The sequence below is a fragment of the Nomascus leucogenys genome, chromosome 8 (assembly GCF_006542625.1).
Source record: "Nomascus leucogenys isolate Asia chromosome 8, Asia_NLE_v1, whole genome shotgun sequence".
Classification (NCBI taxonomy): Eukaryota; Metazoa; Chordata; class Mammalia; order Primates; family Hylobatidae; genus Nomascus; species Nomascus leucogenys.
In genome coordinates, this window is record NC_044388.1 from 22,826,817 (window position 1) to 22,844,892 (window position 18,076).

The 18,076-nt window shown below is 33.5% G+C and overlaps 1 protein-coding gene across 6 annotated transcripts in view; it reads right to left on the bottom strand.

Moving 5' to 3' along the window:
- TBC1D5 (TBC1 domain family member 5) overlaps nt 1-18,076 on the bottom strand; it is a 581,319-nt gene that overhangs the window by 348,784 nt on the left and 214,459 nt on the right. For 5 of the 6 annotated variants that reach the window (XM_030816874.1, XM_030816879.1, XM_030816878.1 and 2 more), the window contains one exon: nt 3,168-3,295. In XM_030816874.1, the coding sequence (XP_030672734.1) occupies nt 3,168-3,264 (97 nt within the window). In that variant the 5' untranslated portion in view covers nt 3,265-3,295. Of the gene's footprint in view, nt 1-3,167; nt 3,296-18,076 lie in introns of those variants that run through there. The other variant, XM_030816880.1, reaches the window with a different exon arrangement.

The window sequence follows — 18,076 nt, forward strand, 5'->3', positions numbered from 1 at the left end:
TTTATTGATCATTAAAGGTTAAGAACAAATAATCATAAATAGTCTAACAAATTTTTTGCTTTTTTGTTTTTAACTAAATTACTAGTAACTTGTCAGTTATTAAACTTTGATCATAGATCTTGGAATTTTATGTGGTAATTAATGTAAACTAAACTGAATAGGGCACACAGAAAATGTCATATTTTCTATGCTGTTCTCTATTTGAAAAAATAATTAAAGCAGTTAAAAGTTTAATTCACATGGAAAATATCTCCTAAGACTTTGCATATATATCCGTATATATATATATTTATATATATTTATATATATATTTATATATATTTATATATATATTTATATATATATATTTATATATATATTTATATATATATTTATATATATTTATATATATATTTATATATATTTATATATATTTATATATATATATTTATATATATATTTATATATATATATTTATATATATATTTATATATATATATATACGGATATATATATATTTATATCTAGATAGTTCTTTTTTCTTCACTCACCTACTTTTCTCAACCACCAATGAAAATAAGCCAATGATATGTAGTTTTTTCTCTCCATTCCTATTATCAGGCTGTTTTTTCTAATCTTTTCCAGAATTCTCAGAATCATTCAACAGTACTATTTCTTTATAAATTTTAAAATCCAGATTTGAGAAATTAAAGACTTATCTTGTTTACTAATAGAACCTATGACAAGAAATGTTTTTAAAAATTACACATGACTTCTACACAGGCAAACCACTGAAGTGCAGTGTTTAAATACTTAGAAAATGAGTCATCCAGTAGTAACAAATTCCCTAAAGGTTATGGCAGAAATGTGTAAAAAGCTTCAAAATACTTGAAGAAAGCCCAGGGAAGACATATACTAAAATAAGCAAACATAATAGAAAGGTGATGATTTTCTTCAAATAATGACAACCTCATTAAAATGCAACACGTTTTCCTGTAAAACGAAAATCAAAGAAGATGAAATAGATGCTTTACATAAAATATTTACCTATACAATGCACGAAGCCCACTATGGTTAGTAACCTTTATGGCTTTGAAGAACAAGATATTTACATATCTTTCTTTCTGCATGTGCGTGTGCGTATGTGTGTTTTGTATATATTTTTAACAGTTGACAGCTGTTTTAGAGCATACAGAGATGCCAAGCTGAATGAGGGTCTTGATTACTTCAAGATTAGCTATCTAAAGTTTCTATTCATTTTAAGTGTTGTTAGTTGGAAGAGTCATTAGTCACTTCCTTGTCTCATAGAACATCAGCATACATTTACATTGTTAATGAACATTTGGGGTAAATGAATTAATGGCACTTTTAAACATCAATTCAGTCCTAATAACTTAGTATGCCATAGAAATGTTAGGCTAGGATATAAACGAAAAGCCTTTTTAGTAAAGGTAACTACTCATTCCTGTAAACAATAAAGGATAAAATTAATTTAAAATGTTATTTTAACCAGGTTAAAAAAAAAAAACCTCAGTATTTAATGAAATAGACCATATAAAAATATGCGCTTAAAAAACAAACAACAACCCCGTCTCTACTAAAAATACAAAAAAATTAGCCAGGCGAAGTGGCGGGCGCCTGTAGTCCCAGCTACTTGGGAGGCTGAGGCAGGAGAATGTCATGAACCCGGGAGGCACAGCTTGCAGTGAGCTGAGATTGTGCCACTGCACTCCAGCCTGGGCTACAGAACAAGACTCCGTCTCAAAAACAAACAAACAAACAAACAACAACAACAGAAACTATGTCCTCAAATAACCATAGTAATCAGAAATAGTATGAAACATTTTGGTGAAACTATTTTATACACTTGTAACACAAAGACATTCACTTTTAAAACACCCACTTACAGAAGTGCTGGCAAAATAATTTGATTTATTTAACTATGAATGCTTCTTATGAGTATTACATTTAAGAGAAAATATCACTAGAAAAGGTGTCATGCTTAGCACTGAGATATTAAAATACTGAAATTGAAATGAACATTATTAATTTTCATATTATCAAAATCTTAAACATAAGTCTTGAGTTCTTATTTAAAAAAAATAAAAATTTAAAAATTACGTCACAAAAATAAGCTGGACAAATTATCTCCCATTTTTAATAAAAACAACAATGGCATTTTTATGTAGGAGGTATTAAAGATGCACAAAAAGCATAAACATTCTGCATAAAGTTTGTGTTCTAAAGAAATAGCCACTTTAGGTGGGAGTCAATTCTTTTTTTAAATTCTCAAAACATCAGTTAAAAGCAGACCTTGGCATCAATATAAACAGAAAAAATCATTTTGTTTGAAGAATGTAACACACATGATTTACTTTGACTAATTTTCCTTTTTATAACAGTTTGTCTGTATACGTTGACTAATTTATGTTTTAAAATAGATCTCACATTCTTGATACCTGCATTTCACAAGTGAAAAATTACAACCAGTCACTGAGTCAATTAACTTTATCAAATATTTAGTGAACTGCTTAAAAACTAAGGATAAGGCTTCAAGAATTCTCACAAACTCAATTGCTTCTGTCTAAGAAACTATGTTATTACCATCATTAAGTAAATACTGAGAAAATAGTAGAGTTCTGATACATAAACATTTGATACATTTTTATAGAGTAGAACCTGAATACAGTCTACATTTTAACTGTCTACCATTTAATAATTTCAGTGTATAGATCTTTAAAAATAGAACACAAATTTCAATTACTTTAAAAAAAAAAGAGGATGAATCAAGTCTTTTATCCTGGAATAATCTCAATCTGCTGAAAGGGGAAAAAAATCCCTGCAAAATCAATGCCCAAAATTTAAGATTCTTTAAAAGATGTTTGACCAAGGCCCTTTCGCATTTCAACATTCTTATGCTGAAGTCATTGTTCAGTTTATTATTTTCTTTGAAAGAAGGACAGTGCGTTAAACATTTGGCTAATGCTTCTATGGATAACTGTGGCTTGTTGAAGTATTCATTAGTGTCAAGAGTGCTCTGTACATATCCAGAATAACATACTTAACACTGGCCTGCTCAGCTTCATCAAAATGTGTTCACATACATAAGGTGGACATAGCTAACTGAGGGCCCTCTGCTAGGTTTCCCAGTGCCCTACCTACAAATAGTATTCGCATACAAAACTCACCTCCAGACTTGTTAGAGTAACTGGACAAGGGGTCAATGCCTACTTCTTGTTCTTCTGGCTGCAGAGGATGTCTAGTTTCAGATAAGGAATGATACATCGTGGGAACTGGACAGTGTCACCAAAAGTACCTGGAAGGTGAAAAAATACAGAGAAAAATGATAAATTCTTTTTCTGTTATGACTGGGAATAAATATAAGACTGAAATGATTACACGAGCATTACAGATATTAATAAGTTTTTCCCAGGCTCCAGGGACTGTTACCTCACATTGGTAGGCTTATGCAAACAAGGGAAAAACTTGACAAAATTTCCATTTCAAAAATTTCTCAAAAATCTGAGGGTCATTTATAATCTTTATCTCAATTTTGAATCGTATTTATTTTCGATAAGCTAGATTCTAAATTAAAGACAATATTCTCACATTTATAGCATCCTTTTTACAGCCAAAATAATAAACACTCACAATAGAAACTTTCAAAATACAGAAAATACAGCAAATTAAAATTATTCATGATAGTATTAGCTAGAAATATTAGTGTTAACATTTCAGTGTATTACACATGTACTTCCTGTCTTTATTCTGGGCATTTAAAATACATATGGTTTTAATGTGATCCATAACATGCTAAACATACTGATTATGTAATCCATGAATACTTTAAATTCAGTATTTTCCTCCCCAGTTTAAAAAAAATAATAATTGTGTGTCTATAATTTCTAATTATTCCTAGCATTCTATTAGTCAGCACAATTTATGTAACCAATTCCTTATTTAGTAAACAACATGTTTTCAGTTGTTCAATACTATAAACAGTCTCAAAAATAAATATCTTTTAGCAGTATGTCTGTATCATATCCATGATTATTTCCTTAGGATAAATTCTTAAAGTACAATAGTTGGATTAAAATATATATTAAAAAATGAGATTTTAGCAAACTGTACTCTATAAAGGTTTGTAACTAGCAGAACAATTCATTTCTCCTTGATTCTCATTAACAATGGATGTTTCCTCTCAACCTGATAGTCAAATTTTGTATTGTATTTGCTTGATAACTACTGAGATACTGTTTCTCTGACATTTGTTTATTGTCTTTTGTTAATGGAGTTAATTGTTATGACTGTCTTCATGATTTCTAAACATGTTTTAAGTATTAAGAGTATTAAACCTTGGTTATATGATACATATATTTTTCTCAAAGTGTATCTGTCTTTCAGTTGTATGACATTTTTGTAACACAGGTAACTTTTTACGTGCTCAAATATATCTGTATCTCCAGTATAATATCCACCTCTGGTGTCATACTTGCAAGATTTTATAAATAACTACCTACATTTCCTTTGGTCATTTTGAAAGTTTTCCCTCTCAATTCTCACTTATATACATTATTCCATATTGAACAAATTTTGTTTTAAATTATTTTCAACTTCCAACGTACACTATTTGTAAATTTTATATGTCCCTAAGATGCAAATTTATCTTCCCAAATCATAACTCTTTCAAAAAATAAACCAAGTTCACCAATTTTCATGCAAAATAATGTAAGTAACATAATCTTTTAAATTTCAGGAGCAGCAAGGACATAAGAAAAAGAGGAAATAATAAGAGAAAAAAGAAGTGGTAAAAGCAAGTCCAAACAAAATGAGCATCTAATTTTATAGGATATGGTCTTCACCCACGAAAAAAGCTCCAGAGATGCTCATGAATGCATAAATTCTTGATGACCTTTTACCAAAACAAAATGCTCCTCTATCCTATTTACTTTCTCTCTAAAACCATCACCTAGTAAAATACTCATATACATGCTCTAATTTTTATCAGAAGTCTCCAAAACCCCCTACATCCACACAATCACAGTCAGATGTTAATAAAACCTATCCCCCTGGAATTGCAGCTAAAACAATATAAGCAGAGGATTAGGGAAAACAAAGAACTTTGGTAGCTAACATGCAGTAAGAATATCTAAAGCCATAAATCTTAAATCCATAAATCTAGACAGTTGTCAGTATTTGCTTATGAGTGCCAATCAATAAGCATATACTGAGCACTTGCTATATAGAAGAAACTCTGGAGAATATAATCTAGTAGAGGACAGCAAAATGTAGATGATCGGTTATAGCATAACACACAGTTTGATAAATTCTGTTGAACAAATAAATTCAGAACCAAGGTCCTCTACTATGGAGCAGTCACCAAATTCAAATGTCTAATGAGGTCAGGCAAAAAGTATTATTATTTTTAGTTAACATTCATGCACAATGAATATATGCCAAAAACTAGTCTAAATGTTTCATGTACACTCATTTCATCCTCCTTAAAATCCAACTGATTTATCTTTGTCAATTTTATTTTCATTTTACCACAGAGAAACTGAGGAACAGAGAGAGTAAGTAATTTGTCTAGAATCACACAAGGAGTAAGTATTAAAGCCAAAATTGAAGCCATCCTGTTTGGTTCTAGAGCTCACATTCTTTCTCCTACATTAATTTGGCTCTAAATAAGTCAGTGCGACAAAAAAGACCAGGTATAAAAAAGGGGGTATAAAAAGATACAGCCTATGAATAATTAGAACACCCTTTACTCTGCTTCAGCTTTTTCGAGACAAGCTAGAAATCCAAAATTTTATGTGAAATCTGCTAATTTGTAAGTGTTAGCAAATATTTCAAATTAAAAGAAAAATACTGGGTAGAACAGATTAAACACTTCAAAATTTTATTTGGCCCATGGGCAACTATTTTAATGTAAGATTTATATTCTCCATATATTTTGTTATACTCAAAAATATACAAGTAAACATTTGAAAATGTCTATTTCAAGTTAACTGCTGGATTCTTTAATTTTCTTTAGTATCTTAAACCATGTTTTCATAATCTCAGTAGCTGAATTTCTTATTTTTACAGTACACTTTCACTGTTACAGGTTTCACATACCTAAAATAAATAAATAAATGACTTGTGTATTTTAAACTATATAAAAAATAGACAAGTGACAAGCAAGTTGCCATCAAAGTTTATTTTTAAAAGGAGTATTTTTAAAACTCTCATCTTTATGTTGTTAGAAGAAAATACTCTACCACACAATGATATTCATACATTCATTTAAGGTGCTACAAATACTTAAGGTCTTTTTGACTCCTTAGAGAAAGTTCAAGAAGTCATTTAGTTAATTTAGCTTAAATTATAATTCTTTAGAACTTAACAAGTCTATGGTAATATCCAATAGCCGGAATACAAAATCAACCAAATACCCCAGTCTACAACCATTCTTTTATAATCAGGCATCCATTATATCCTGATTTATTATGCCTATAGATTGAAAATGAACCACTGAAATGTTTTTATAATTAAATAAAGGAAACCAGCTAACTAGTAATAATGAGTTATTTTCAAGCAATCTGTTGAAGAAAACGTGTGGAAAATGTTCGTAGTTTTCTTTTAATTATGGATTTAAATAACCTAATTCAAAAGTAACTGATTAAGAAGTTGCTGCTTTCATTTTTTTTATCATTTTGTTTTAAATATAAAGAGCTATTTTAGCTCTCTTGAATCTAAAAAAGCAACTTAAGTTTGTTGGTTACTGCTATTGGGATTACCTTATGAAATCATAGCATAATGTTGTTTTTAAATATGAAATCATTTTCCTACTAATTTCCCAATTTGTGTTTCATAAACATTCCAGTAAGAGAAAATGATTCATTACAAAGCAGAATATCAAAGGTTTTTAATAAATTTGTCTATTTTAATATTTATGAATAAATTTTTACCTGCAAATATCAAACTATAAAAAATTAAGGGATTTTATTTAGTCTAAAAATTTTTAAACAATCACTGTAAAAGTCCAGCATAAACGTAACACTTAACAATGGTTCATGAGATCTCTAAATTTGATTACAAACTCCAACTTCTATCCTTGACATGCCTTAATTTTCTCTTACATAGAACCAAGATACATACAGAGAAAAGAATATAAAGGCCAAAAACATGCCTCTTAGTAGATGACTACTTAAATCCATAATTCATAGATTTTAGTTCTCTTAAATGGTATCTTCCTGTTCCTAGAATTTCTCTGGCTCATAAAAATGATGCCTGAAGAATTATTTTAAATAAACAAAAGCAATCTCATTTTTCTGACTGAGAAAGCATAGTAATACACCTTCCACGATCTGGGAAAGGCCCTATCCTTCCTTTGTCACATTTACCGTAAATAACGATTTTTCCTATACACATGAGTTTAAAATTCCAAAAAGTCGTAACTAATTTTACAATACAGTTTTAGTGCTACCCTGGGCACAGGAGTTCACAAATAGGCTAAAATTCCCATTTAAAATCCAAGACTAATCTTTAAGATATTTGTAGTGGTTTCACAAGTCTAGAGGTTGAAGTATTAAATCTTAAAAGTGATCTGTCTGAAAGAAAAGACCTCTTTAGCAAATAGTTAATTTTTAATAAAAGGGTAAGAGTTCAGCACTAAAGCTTAGAAGGCAGTTTTAAAGTACACTTAAAAAAATCAAAGCAGTATTTTCCATGTAAAAAAAAAAATCAATACAGGCCGGGCGTGGTGGCTCACGTCTATAATCCCAGCACTTTGGGAGGCAGAGGCAGGCAGATCACGAGGTCAGGAGTTCGAGACCAGCCTGGCCAATATGGTGAAACTCCATCTCAACTAAAAATACAAAAATTAGCTACGCATGGTGGTGCGCGCCTGTAGTCCCAGCTACTCGGGAGGCTGAGGCAGAAGAATTGCTGGAACCTGATAGGCGGAGGTTGCAGTGAGCCAAGATCGTGCCACTGCACTCCAGCCTGGGCGACAGAGCAAGACTCCATCTCAAAAAAAATAAAATCAATCAATCAATACAAGCAGTATCTAAGTGAAAATCTCAAACTATGAGCATTGAACAGATAAAATAATAAGTTAGTTTAATAATATTTTCTGTTTTAAAATGGCATCACATGAGCAGAACCTCTAGAAATGAATTTATTCTGTCTGAATACGAAATTCTATATATTTCAGCTTATATTCTCTCCTTAACTGTTTCTAATACTTAGGCACAGAATTAGCATTCTGAACTGTGTCATTCTAAAAACATTCATATTCAGAAAAGCACATATAAGCATAAGTCATTCATTTAAATTCTTGACTGATGGTAAACCTAAAAGTCAAACACTGAAATGATATAGTATTACTTTACATAAAGATTTCTCCTATAACAAAAGCATACCAAAGAGCTTAAATGGACTATTTTCAGAGTCGATTATAAAAGGAAGAAGGATGCAGCATGAATAAGTATGTGTTCTAGGTAGCATGTATTTACCATGATAGGTATTTAACCAGAAATACAACATCTGGGGTATAAACGCAAGCTTTTCTGGTAGAAGCTACATTTTCACAATTAAGAGATAGGGCAACTGAATATCTGGTTTAAAAAAACATTTTTTATTTAGAAATGTTGATAGCTAAAGGTAAATTCAATGATTAGAAGTAACTATGTTCTAAAGTCTTAATTATAAGGGCAGAAAGGAGGAAAGAAGAAAGGAAAAAAGAAAAAAGAAGGAAAGAAAAAGAAAGAGAAAGAATAAAGTTTTATTTTTAAATTCTGTCAATCTTTAATGCAAGAGGGTTACATTGGACTTTAAGTTAATTAAGTATTAAAATCAATCATCTGAAAGTCTTAATATTTAATATTGTTAGACTGTATATCAAAGTAGTTTTATTATTTATTTACTCCAAACCTTTCCAGAATACTTCATTTGACAACAGGGGGTCTGTTTCTCACAAGATAAATGCATTTACAATGCCAAATAAATTATATATAAAAGCATTTGTCTTAATACATGTCATTCAATATTAAATATCACCCCTTGGTAAAACCCTGAAACCTTAATTCATTTTTACCAACCACACAATTTTACTATCCAAGTGTTGTCTAACAAATAGGTATAAGACTACAATAAGGGTCAACATATAAGAACAATGATCAAAAGAAAATCAAAACAGCTGAATCCTTATAATTTTCATGCTATCAGAATAAGCTGTTTAGGGCAAACAATTCACTGTAAATTAAAATACTAGACTCATAAACAATATACCTACTGAGAAATATGCAGAATATGAAAGGTTCACAGGTGGACTTAAATATTTTATATTACAAACTAAGAATGCATTTTGCCTTTCAATATTAAAATGCTATAAAGTCATGAGAAAGTGACACTTGTGACCACATAAACCAAGAGAAAACTGAGCACTATAAGAGTCAAACTGCCAAAGAGAAAGCTCTCCACAATGTATTCTCATACAGTTTCAGTGGTCTCCTGAGCAGATGCTCAAGATGCAGAGACTGGGGAATTAGCTTGGCCTAGTGAGCAAAACCAAACCTCTTATTCTTATGTAGCCATATGAAAGAAAATACTTTCAATTCTTGCTGTTCCTATTTTATATATTTATATATTATTTATATATCCTATTTTATATAGATACTACCTCTAGTCATTAAATGATTCAACCTGGTTTTCATAAAATCAAGGTTAATACAACATACAATTAGGAATTCAGGAAAAATAAAATTTGAAAAGAGAAAACAGAAATCATAATTCGGCGAATTATATTAAACTGATGATAATTAAAAATAAGAAAAAGGAATAAATGGCTACTCTTCATACAAACATCAAATCAAATCATTTTGTCCAAAAAAACCAATGAACAAAAATCTCTCCTTGGTGCAAACATGGGGAGGCCAGGGGTATGTTCAGGAACACTTGACCAATTGTGGGGCAATCCTTCTAAAAGTCCATATGAATCTGTTATTTATCCCTTGGTTTTTAGTAAGTAGTAGGGCTGGGAAACTTAAGGAAGTTTTAGTACTTCCTTTAATTAAAAGATAGCCCTTTCAATTAATAACAACAGCAGCAAACACATAGCACTTATTGGGAAGAAAAGCTATTTAAACCACTATACATATTAACTCATTTAAACCTTACAACAATTCTATGAAGTAGATACTGTAACACCTTTTACAGATAAGGAAACCACAAAGAAGTTATGTGACTTATTTAAGGTCATAGGGCAAAGCTACCTCAAATGACAACAATCACTTAATAAGTGGCCTAACGAAAATTAAACCAAGAATTATAGGGTAGTTTCCTTTGTTATGTTAACTATAACGTAATACCAAAGAATTCAGTTTACTTTTCTCGCATGCAAGCTGTTTCGAAATCTGAGATATTGAGATAAACAGATCCTTAATAGTTATAAGGTGCACACATCTTGTACAGATCACCATCTCAGAGTAAATGCATTATCTAGTAAGGAAAGCAAGTAATAAGTAAGCTGTGGATACAGGATAATTCACATATTCCTCGGCAAAATTATAATTTATGAAAAAATCACACTTGATCTTTGGAATCGTTATCAAAGAGCCAAAACTATAGTTGGGGATTTTAAATCATTATTTAAGTCACCAAATGCTATAAGTTCACACTGCACCAGTCACTTCAGTACATCACTGAGGGAAGGCCAGCAGCTAAGAAGCACCAGTCCTTGCTAACCAAAGTAGCTTACATAAAAACATTTCCACATTCCTCCATTCAGTTTTATGCATCTCTTTCCCTCCTGAGGAGGCCTTTCCTCTTCACTTTTCTAAATCCTGTACACAATTCCAACATTCAACTTTTCCTTTAGGGACCAGCACCAGAAGTAATTTCTCCCTGCTCTTCCATAGCAGTGTTTCCCCTGCTCTGATGTGCCTCTGGGCTTGGCAGAAACATACTTTTTTATTAGAATAAGTTTTTCTTAATGGTTCCCCTCTATTTACAGCAAGTGCTAATTTGTTTAGGATAATCTGTGGCCAAAAGAGTTCCTATTTACATAAATTTATTTAAAGAAAGAAAGAATTCATGAAAGGAAAAATATTAAATAAATTATAATAAAGTAGTAGGCATAGTTAAAATCCTTAAGGTATTATATAATAAATGATTAATGTTTTGAAAATAATGTTACAGCAGAAATTGTCATTTACCAACTTTATTAAGCATTCCTTGATATATCACTTCTATTGTTTACATAAACTGTCATCCTCATCATAATTAGTTCTTAGCTTATTTAGCTTATCATACATTTTTGTAAATGCAAACTATGTATTCCTTGAGGGCAGAGAAAGTATTTTTCATTCCCTTGTACCCCCATAATATGCAGATATTATCCAATAGGAATAAAACCTATTCATTAATTCATCAAAAACAGCCAACACAATTATAAATGTGGTTCGTGCTACTGGTAAACTAAACATCGCTCTGGGAAATGTTTACTTATCTCCTCTCTAAGAGGTCCTAAATTCAGGGTAATGCCTAACCCTCGGAGTCCACTCTCCCTTCTCCCTCAACATGCTCTGGCTACGTAAGTCTTCTTTCTATTCCTTAAACAAAAATACGGCTCATTGTCTCTTTAGGTCTTTGCACATCCCCATCTCCTCTTCTGGGAACACTCTGCTCTTCATATCATTCAGGTTATCTGCCCAAATTCAGGGCAGCACAGAAATGTTTTCCTGGAATATATCTAATCCACTGGCAAATCTTGTCAGTTCTACCTTCAAAATAAAATCCAGAATCAAAACCATTCTTTACAAACAACCACCTTGATCTAGGTCACACTCATTATACCCAGAAAAAGGTAGGAAACAGTCATCTTTAACTTTGCCCTCTGCCTAGAAACCCTTACCTTTCTTGCTGTAGGCAACATGAAATCTGTGTATTTTACTCAACTTCTGAACTGTGCTTTTTTAGCAAGGCCATCCACTTATAGGAAAAAGAAGCCACTTGTTGTGTTGAGCTGGAACTAAAAGGTTAGTTCATAAACACACTCGTATGGTGGGTGAGAACTGTCATAAGTCCTTGTGCTTCATTTAAAAGTTTTAACTTCAGGAAATTTCTGAGAAGCAAGTAAACATTATTGTTATACAATATGCAAGCTTTACAAAGTTAGAACCACATACAGGTCAATGATGAGAATGTGTCATAAGGCAATGATTATGATTAATCAAATTAATAATATTCATGAAAAAAGTTAACCACTGGCATTTCCAACTATCCTTCTATACATTACAAAAATAGTTTTTTGATTATAAAAGCAGAGTTTGAAAGTATTTCAGAATAACATCTGGTTTATATTTGACATAAAGTAGATACACTACCTTGTGGCTAATCTTTTAAGTCAATTTTATTAAAAATACATACATACAAATACAAACATGATATACTATATAACTAACTCTGCATTTACTCTTATTTTGAAAGATGTTTTTACGTTTATTTCAGTTATCTATCTTCTGTAAAAGATGACATTATGGAAAAAAGAAATTATATGTATTTCTAAATTTCATATAATACCTATCTCATGACTGTTACAAGGATGAAATAAAGTATATGGGGACATATATCAAAAGCTGCAGTGTACTATTGTTTGTTGTTGTCATTCCAGGCAAAAATAATAAACATTAAAAATTCTTCATAAGACAGCAGATGCATTACTTGTTACATATTTTTAAGGTTATATTGATCTCAGCTAAATAAAAACAGTAGAGTAGGAACAGATTAGAAGAGGGAAGAAATGATAGGGACAGGGGGCAGAGAAATTCTAAGCAGAAAAGGGTGGGTCCCCGACAAAACCCCACCTTCAAGCCGAAATGCCTGAAACCCACAGCCCAAAGTTAGAACTTCTATCCCTGTTTTCCCACTCGAATGTTGCCTTTTCCTAGACTACCCATGACCCACCCTGCCTCTCCATCCTGTGCCTATAATATAGGACACCCAGGACTCAGCCAGCACAGAGAAGAAAGTAGCTGCTGTAGAGGACTACGACTGAACATGGGAGAGAAGGGGCTTGACTTGAAAGAGACAGCTTTACAGAGGGACAGCTTGCGTAACTTTGGAGAATAATCCAGCTGGAGATGGCCAGAATTCAGGGGAAGAAGATTACCTACCCACCCCATCTCCTTTCCAGCTCCCCTTCCCACTGAGAGCCACTTTCATCAGCAATAAAATCCCCTGCATTTACCATCCCTCAATTCATTCATGCAACCTCATTTTTCCTAGATGCTGGACAAGAGCTCGGGAGCCACAAGTGCAGATTCAAAAGGCTGTCACACTGATACTTTGCCCTTCCTGGCAGAGGGCAGCTGCCTCATGCAAAAAGGCAGAAAGCCCACTGAGCTGTTAACACTTAAGCTGTCTGCAAAGGGCAGAACTAAAAGAACAATGTAACATGTCCTCTGGGGCTTCAGAGGTCACAGGTAGCCCCACCTAGACACTGCTGTGGGGCCCAAAGTTTGCTCCTACTGAAGCCCAAAAGTGCTCGCTCTGGCTCCCGCACCTGCTCACCCGCGCGCTCCCTCCCATAAGGGGTGGAAGGCAGACAGCCAATTCCAGCACTTGTGTACTCCAGTTCCCACCTCGTTTGCTCGCAGGCTCCCTCCAGCGAGGAGTTGAGAGCAGAGGGCTGCGTAAATGAGGCACTCCTGTCATGAGTCCCATGAAGAAGTCAAGCAAATATCCTGCTTCAGAAAGAGCATTCTTGGGGGAGAAAACACTGTATACAAGGGCTCAGGGAAGAGGCAGTGCATGCACATTTCATGTAAAGTGTGTAAGGAGTCAAGCTCAGCTGGGTTGATTTTCAGGCGTCAGAAGCAGAAAAGGACTGTACAACGCATGGCTTATAGACCTTCTCAAGATTCAGAGCTTTTTCCTAATGTCAATGGAAACTACTTTTAAGTAAAGGAGGGCACCATCTCCTACTACTTCTCCATTTTTAAATTTTCTTCAACTATACCAAATTACACACCTCAGCACTTCCACACATGTGGCTCCTCTGCAAGGCACTACTGTTCTTACCTTCTTTGCCTAACCAACTGCTACTGGCCCTTAAGATACAGCTCAAAAGTCACTCTTCCCCAACATGCCTTCTCCTAATTTGATTCAGATGCCCACTTACCTTATGCATAACTCCACCCTAATAGTAACCATTCTTTAGTATAATGGTTGGTTTTTGACTAACTTCTATTGTGAGGATAGGGGACCTGTTTTAGTCATCTATACTCTTAAGTTACTAGCACCCCAGAACTTGCAAAAATCATTTATTCAATGAATCGACAAAAACAAAGACATGCTTCAGTATAATTCCCAGATATGAGGACTAACTGAGCTATACTTGTTCTACACAGAAGCATACAAACTGAAATGCTTTAAGAGAACCTTGTAGTATGTCATAGGAATAGATATGGATTATACTATTTGAGATAAAAGATCTGAGTTTTCCATCATATTATTTTTTTAAACTATGCCATAAACAAGACCTAAAAGAGTCACTTAACAAATATATACTGAGCACCTACTATGGCCAACACAGCACTGATTCTCATATCAAATGCAAACTCAATAGGCAGTGAGCTTAATATTATATACTACTTGGTGAAAATTACCACCATGATACTACATGTTACAATGACACTGAAATGTAGTATTTACTTTCAACCACAACTTTGGACATTCTCAAATCACATAACAAACTACATTACTTAAAATGTTTTCTTTTCCACAAAACTAAAATCCTTTTTGAAATGTCAGCCTTGAACATCATAGAATTATACAGAATGATGAGGAAACAGGCTTATAGTGCATATAAATATGAAAGCATATTAGCCTGCATTTAATTACCAGTTCAAACAACAATCTGATCTAACCTTTGACAAGTAAAATAAATGTTCTGAATAATTTAACTAAAGCAAACATTTGCTGTTAATGCTAGCTAATTATAGTAAGAGCTGGAAAGATAAGAGGAAGAGAGATGACAAAGAGAAATGAAGAGAAATGGAGATGAAATTTTTTAATTAAGGTTGAGATCTGCAATTATTCATTGAAACATGATATTTTTCAATGAATTTAATTCACAGGAAAGGGCAAACTCAGTAGAAGAAAGTTTCTTTATAAATACTCAGATAAAGAAACATTTCAGTTTATCAGCTTATTTTTTCAGTCAGTAAAAAATTATCCAACTACCATGGGAACAGGAAAACAAGTTATAGAATTAGGGTACAATCAATCTCCTTCTCTCAAGGGGCTCAAAGTTTAGTTAAGAAAAAGTCCAGGAAATGGGTTGCCAGATAAATAAATATAAGTAAATAATAAAATAAAATATAGATGCCCAATTAAATTTAAATTTCAGAAAAAAACAAACAATATTTAAGACACTTATACTAAAAAGTACTCATTATTTATTGAAAATCATATTTAACAAGGAGTTCTGTATTTTATCTGACAACCCTACCAGTAGACAGACAAGGAGACATTGTAGGAGCTCCAGGATTAAAAGAGATCTCAAAGGACAAGACCCCAAAAGAACTCACCCAAAGGCAGGAAACACATGTTTTTTCCAGAGCTGTCATCTGATTGTTGCTGGAAAAAACTAAAGTGTGTGATTCAAATGTACTGACCCAGCTCCACGGAATCTTGTTTTTCAATTACCCTGAAAAAAGGAGCTACAAAGAAATATTGATAGCTCTTATTATTTTGAGATGCGTCCCATCAATACCTAATTTATTGAGAGTTTTTAGCATGAAGGGTTGTTGAATTTTGTCAAAGGCCTTTTCTGCATCTATTGAGATAATCATGTGGTTTTTGTCTTTGGATCTGTTTATATGCTGGATTACATTTCTTGATTTGCGTATGTTGAACCAGCCTTGCATCCCCGGGATGAAGTCCACTTGATCATGGTGTATAAACTTTTTGATGTGCTGCTGGATTCGGTTTGCCAGTATTTTATTGAGGACTTTTGCATCAATGTTCATCAAGGATATTGCTCTGAAATTCTCTTTTTTGGTTATGTCTCTGCCAGGCTTTGGTATCAGGACAATGCTGGCTCCATAAAATGTGTTAGGGAGGATTCCCTCTTTTTCTATCGATTGGAATAGTTTCAGAAGGAATGGTACCAGTTCCTCCTTGTACCTCTGGTAGAATTCGGCTGTGAATCCATCAGGTCCTGGACTCTTTTTGGTTGGTAAGCTATTGATTATTGCCCCAATTTCAGAAGCTGTTATTGGTCTATTCAGAGATTCAACTTCTTCCTGGTTTAGTCTTGGGAGGGTGTATGTGTCAAGGAATTTATCCATTTCTTCTAGAACCCACAGCCAATATCATACTGAATGGGCAAAAACTGGAAGCATTCCCTTTGAAATCTGGCACAAGACAGGGATGGCCTCTCTCACCACTCCTATTCAACATAGTGTTGGAAGTTCTGGCCAGAGCAATCAGGCAGGAGAAGGAAATAAAGGGTATTCAATTAGGAAAAGAGGAAGTCAAATTGTCCCTGTTTGCAGATGACATGATTGTATATCTAGAAAACCCCACTGTCTCAGCCCAAAATCTCCTTAAGCTGATAAGCAACTTCAGCAAAGTCTCAGGATACAAAATCAATGTGCAAAAATCACAAGCATTCTTGTACACCAATCACAGACAAACAGAGAGCCAAATCATGAGTGAACTCCCATTCACAATTGCTTCAAAGAGAATAAAATACCTAGGAATCCAACTTACAAGGGATGTGAAGGACCTCTTCAAGGAGAACTACAAACCACTGCTCAATGAAATAAAGAGGATACAAACAAATGGAAGAACATTCCATGCTCATGGGTTGGAAGAATCAATATCGTGAAAATGGCCATACTGCCCAAGGTAATTTATAGATTCAATGCCACCCCCATCAAGCTACCAATGACTTTCTTCACAGAATTGGAAAAAACTACTTTAAAGTTCATATGGAACCAAATAAGAGCCCGCATCGCCAAGTCAATCCTAAGCCAAAAGAACAAAGCTGGAGGCATCACGCTACCTGACTTCAAACTATACTACAAGGCTACAGTAAACAAAACAGCATGGTACTGGTACCACAACAGAGACATAGATCAATGGAACAGAACAGAGCCCTCAGAAATGATGCCGCATATCTACAACTATCTGATCTTTGACAAACCTGACAAACACAAGAAATGGGGAAAGGATTCCCTATTTAATAAATGGTGCTGGGAAAACTGGCTAGCCAGATGTAGAAAGCTGAAACTGGATCCCTTCCTTACACCTTATACAAAAATTAATTCAAGATGGATTAAAGACTTACATGTTAGACCTAAAACCATTAAAATCCTACAAGAAAACCTAGGCAATACCATTCAGGACATAGGCGTGGGCAAGGACTTCATGTCTAAAACACCAAAAGCAATGGCAACAAAAGCCAAAATTGACTAATGGGATCTCATTAAACTAAAGAGCTTCTGCACAGCAAAAGAAACTACCATCAGAGTGAACAGACAACCTACAGAATGGGAGAACATTTTTGCAACCTACTCATCTGACAAAGGGCTAATATCCAGAATCTACAATGAACTCAAAAAATTTACAAGAAAAAACAAACAACCCCATCAAAAAGTGGGCAAAGGACATGAACAGACACTTCTCAAAAGAAGACATTTATGCAGCCAAAAAACACATGAAGAAATGCTCATCATCACTGGAAATCAGAGAAATGCAAATCAAAACCACAATGAGATACCATCTCACACCAGTTAGAATGGCCATCATTAAAAAGTCAGGAAACAACAGGTGCTGGAGAGGATGTGGAGAAATAGGAACACTTTTACACTGTTGGTGGGACTGTAAACTAGTTCAACCATTGTGGAAGTCAGTGGGGCGATTCCTCAGGGATCTAGAACTAGAAATACCATTTGACCCAGCCATCCCATTACTGGGTATATACCCAAAGGACTATAAATCATGCTGCTATAAAGACACATGCACACATATGTTTATTGCGGCACTATTCACAATAGCAAAGAGTTGGAACCAACCCAAATGTCCAACAACGATAGACTGGATT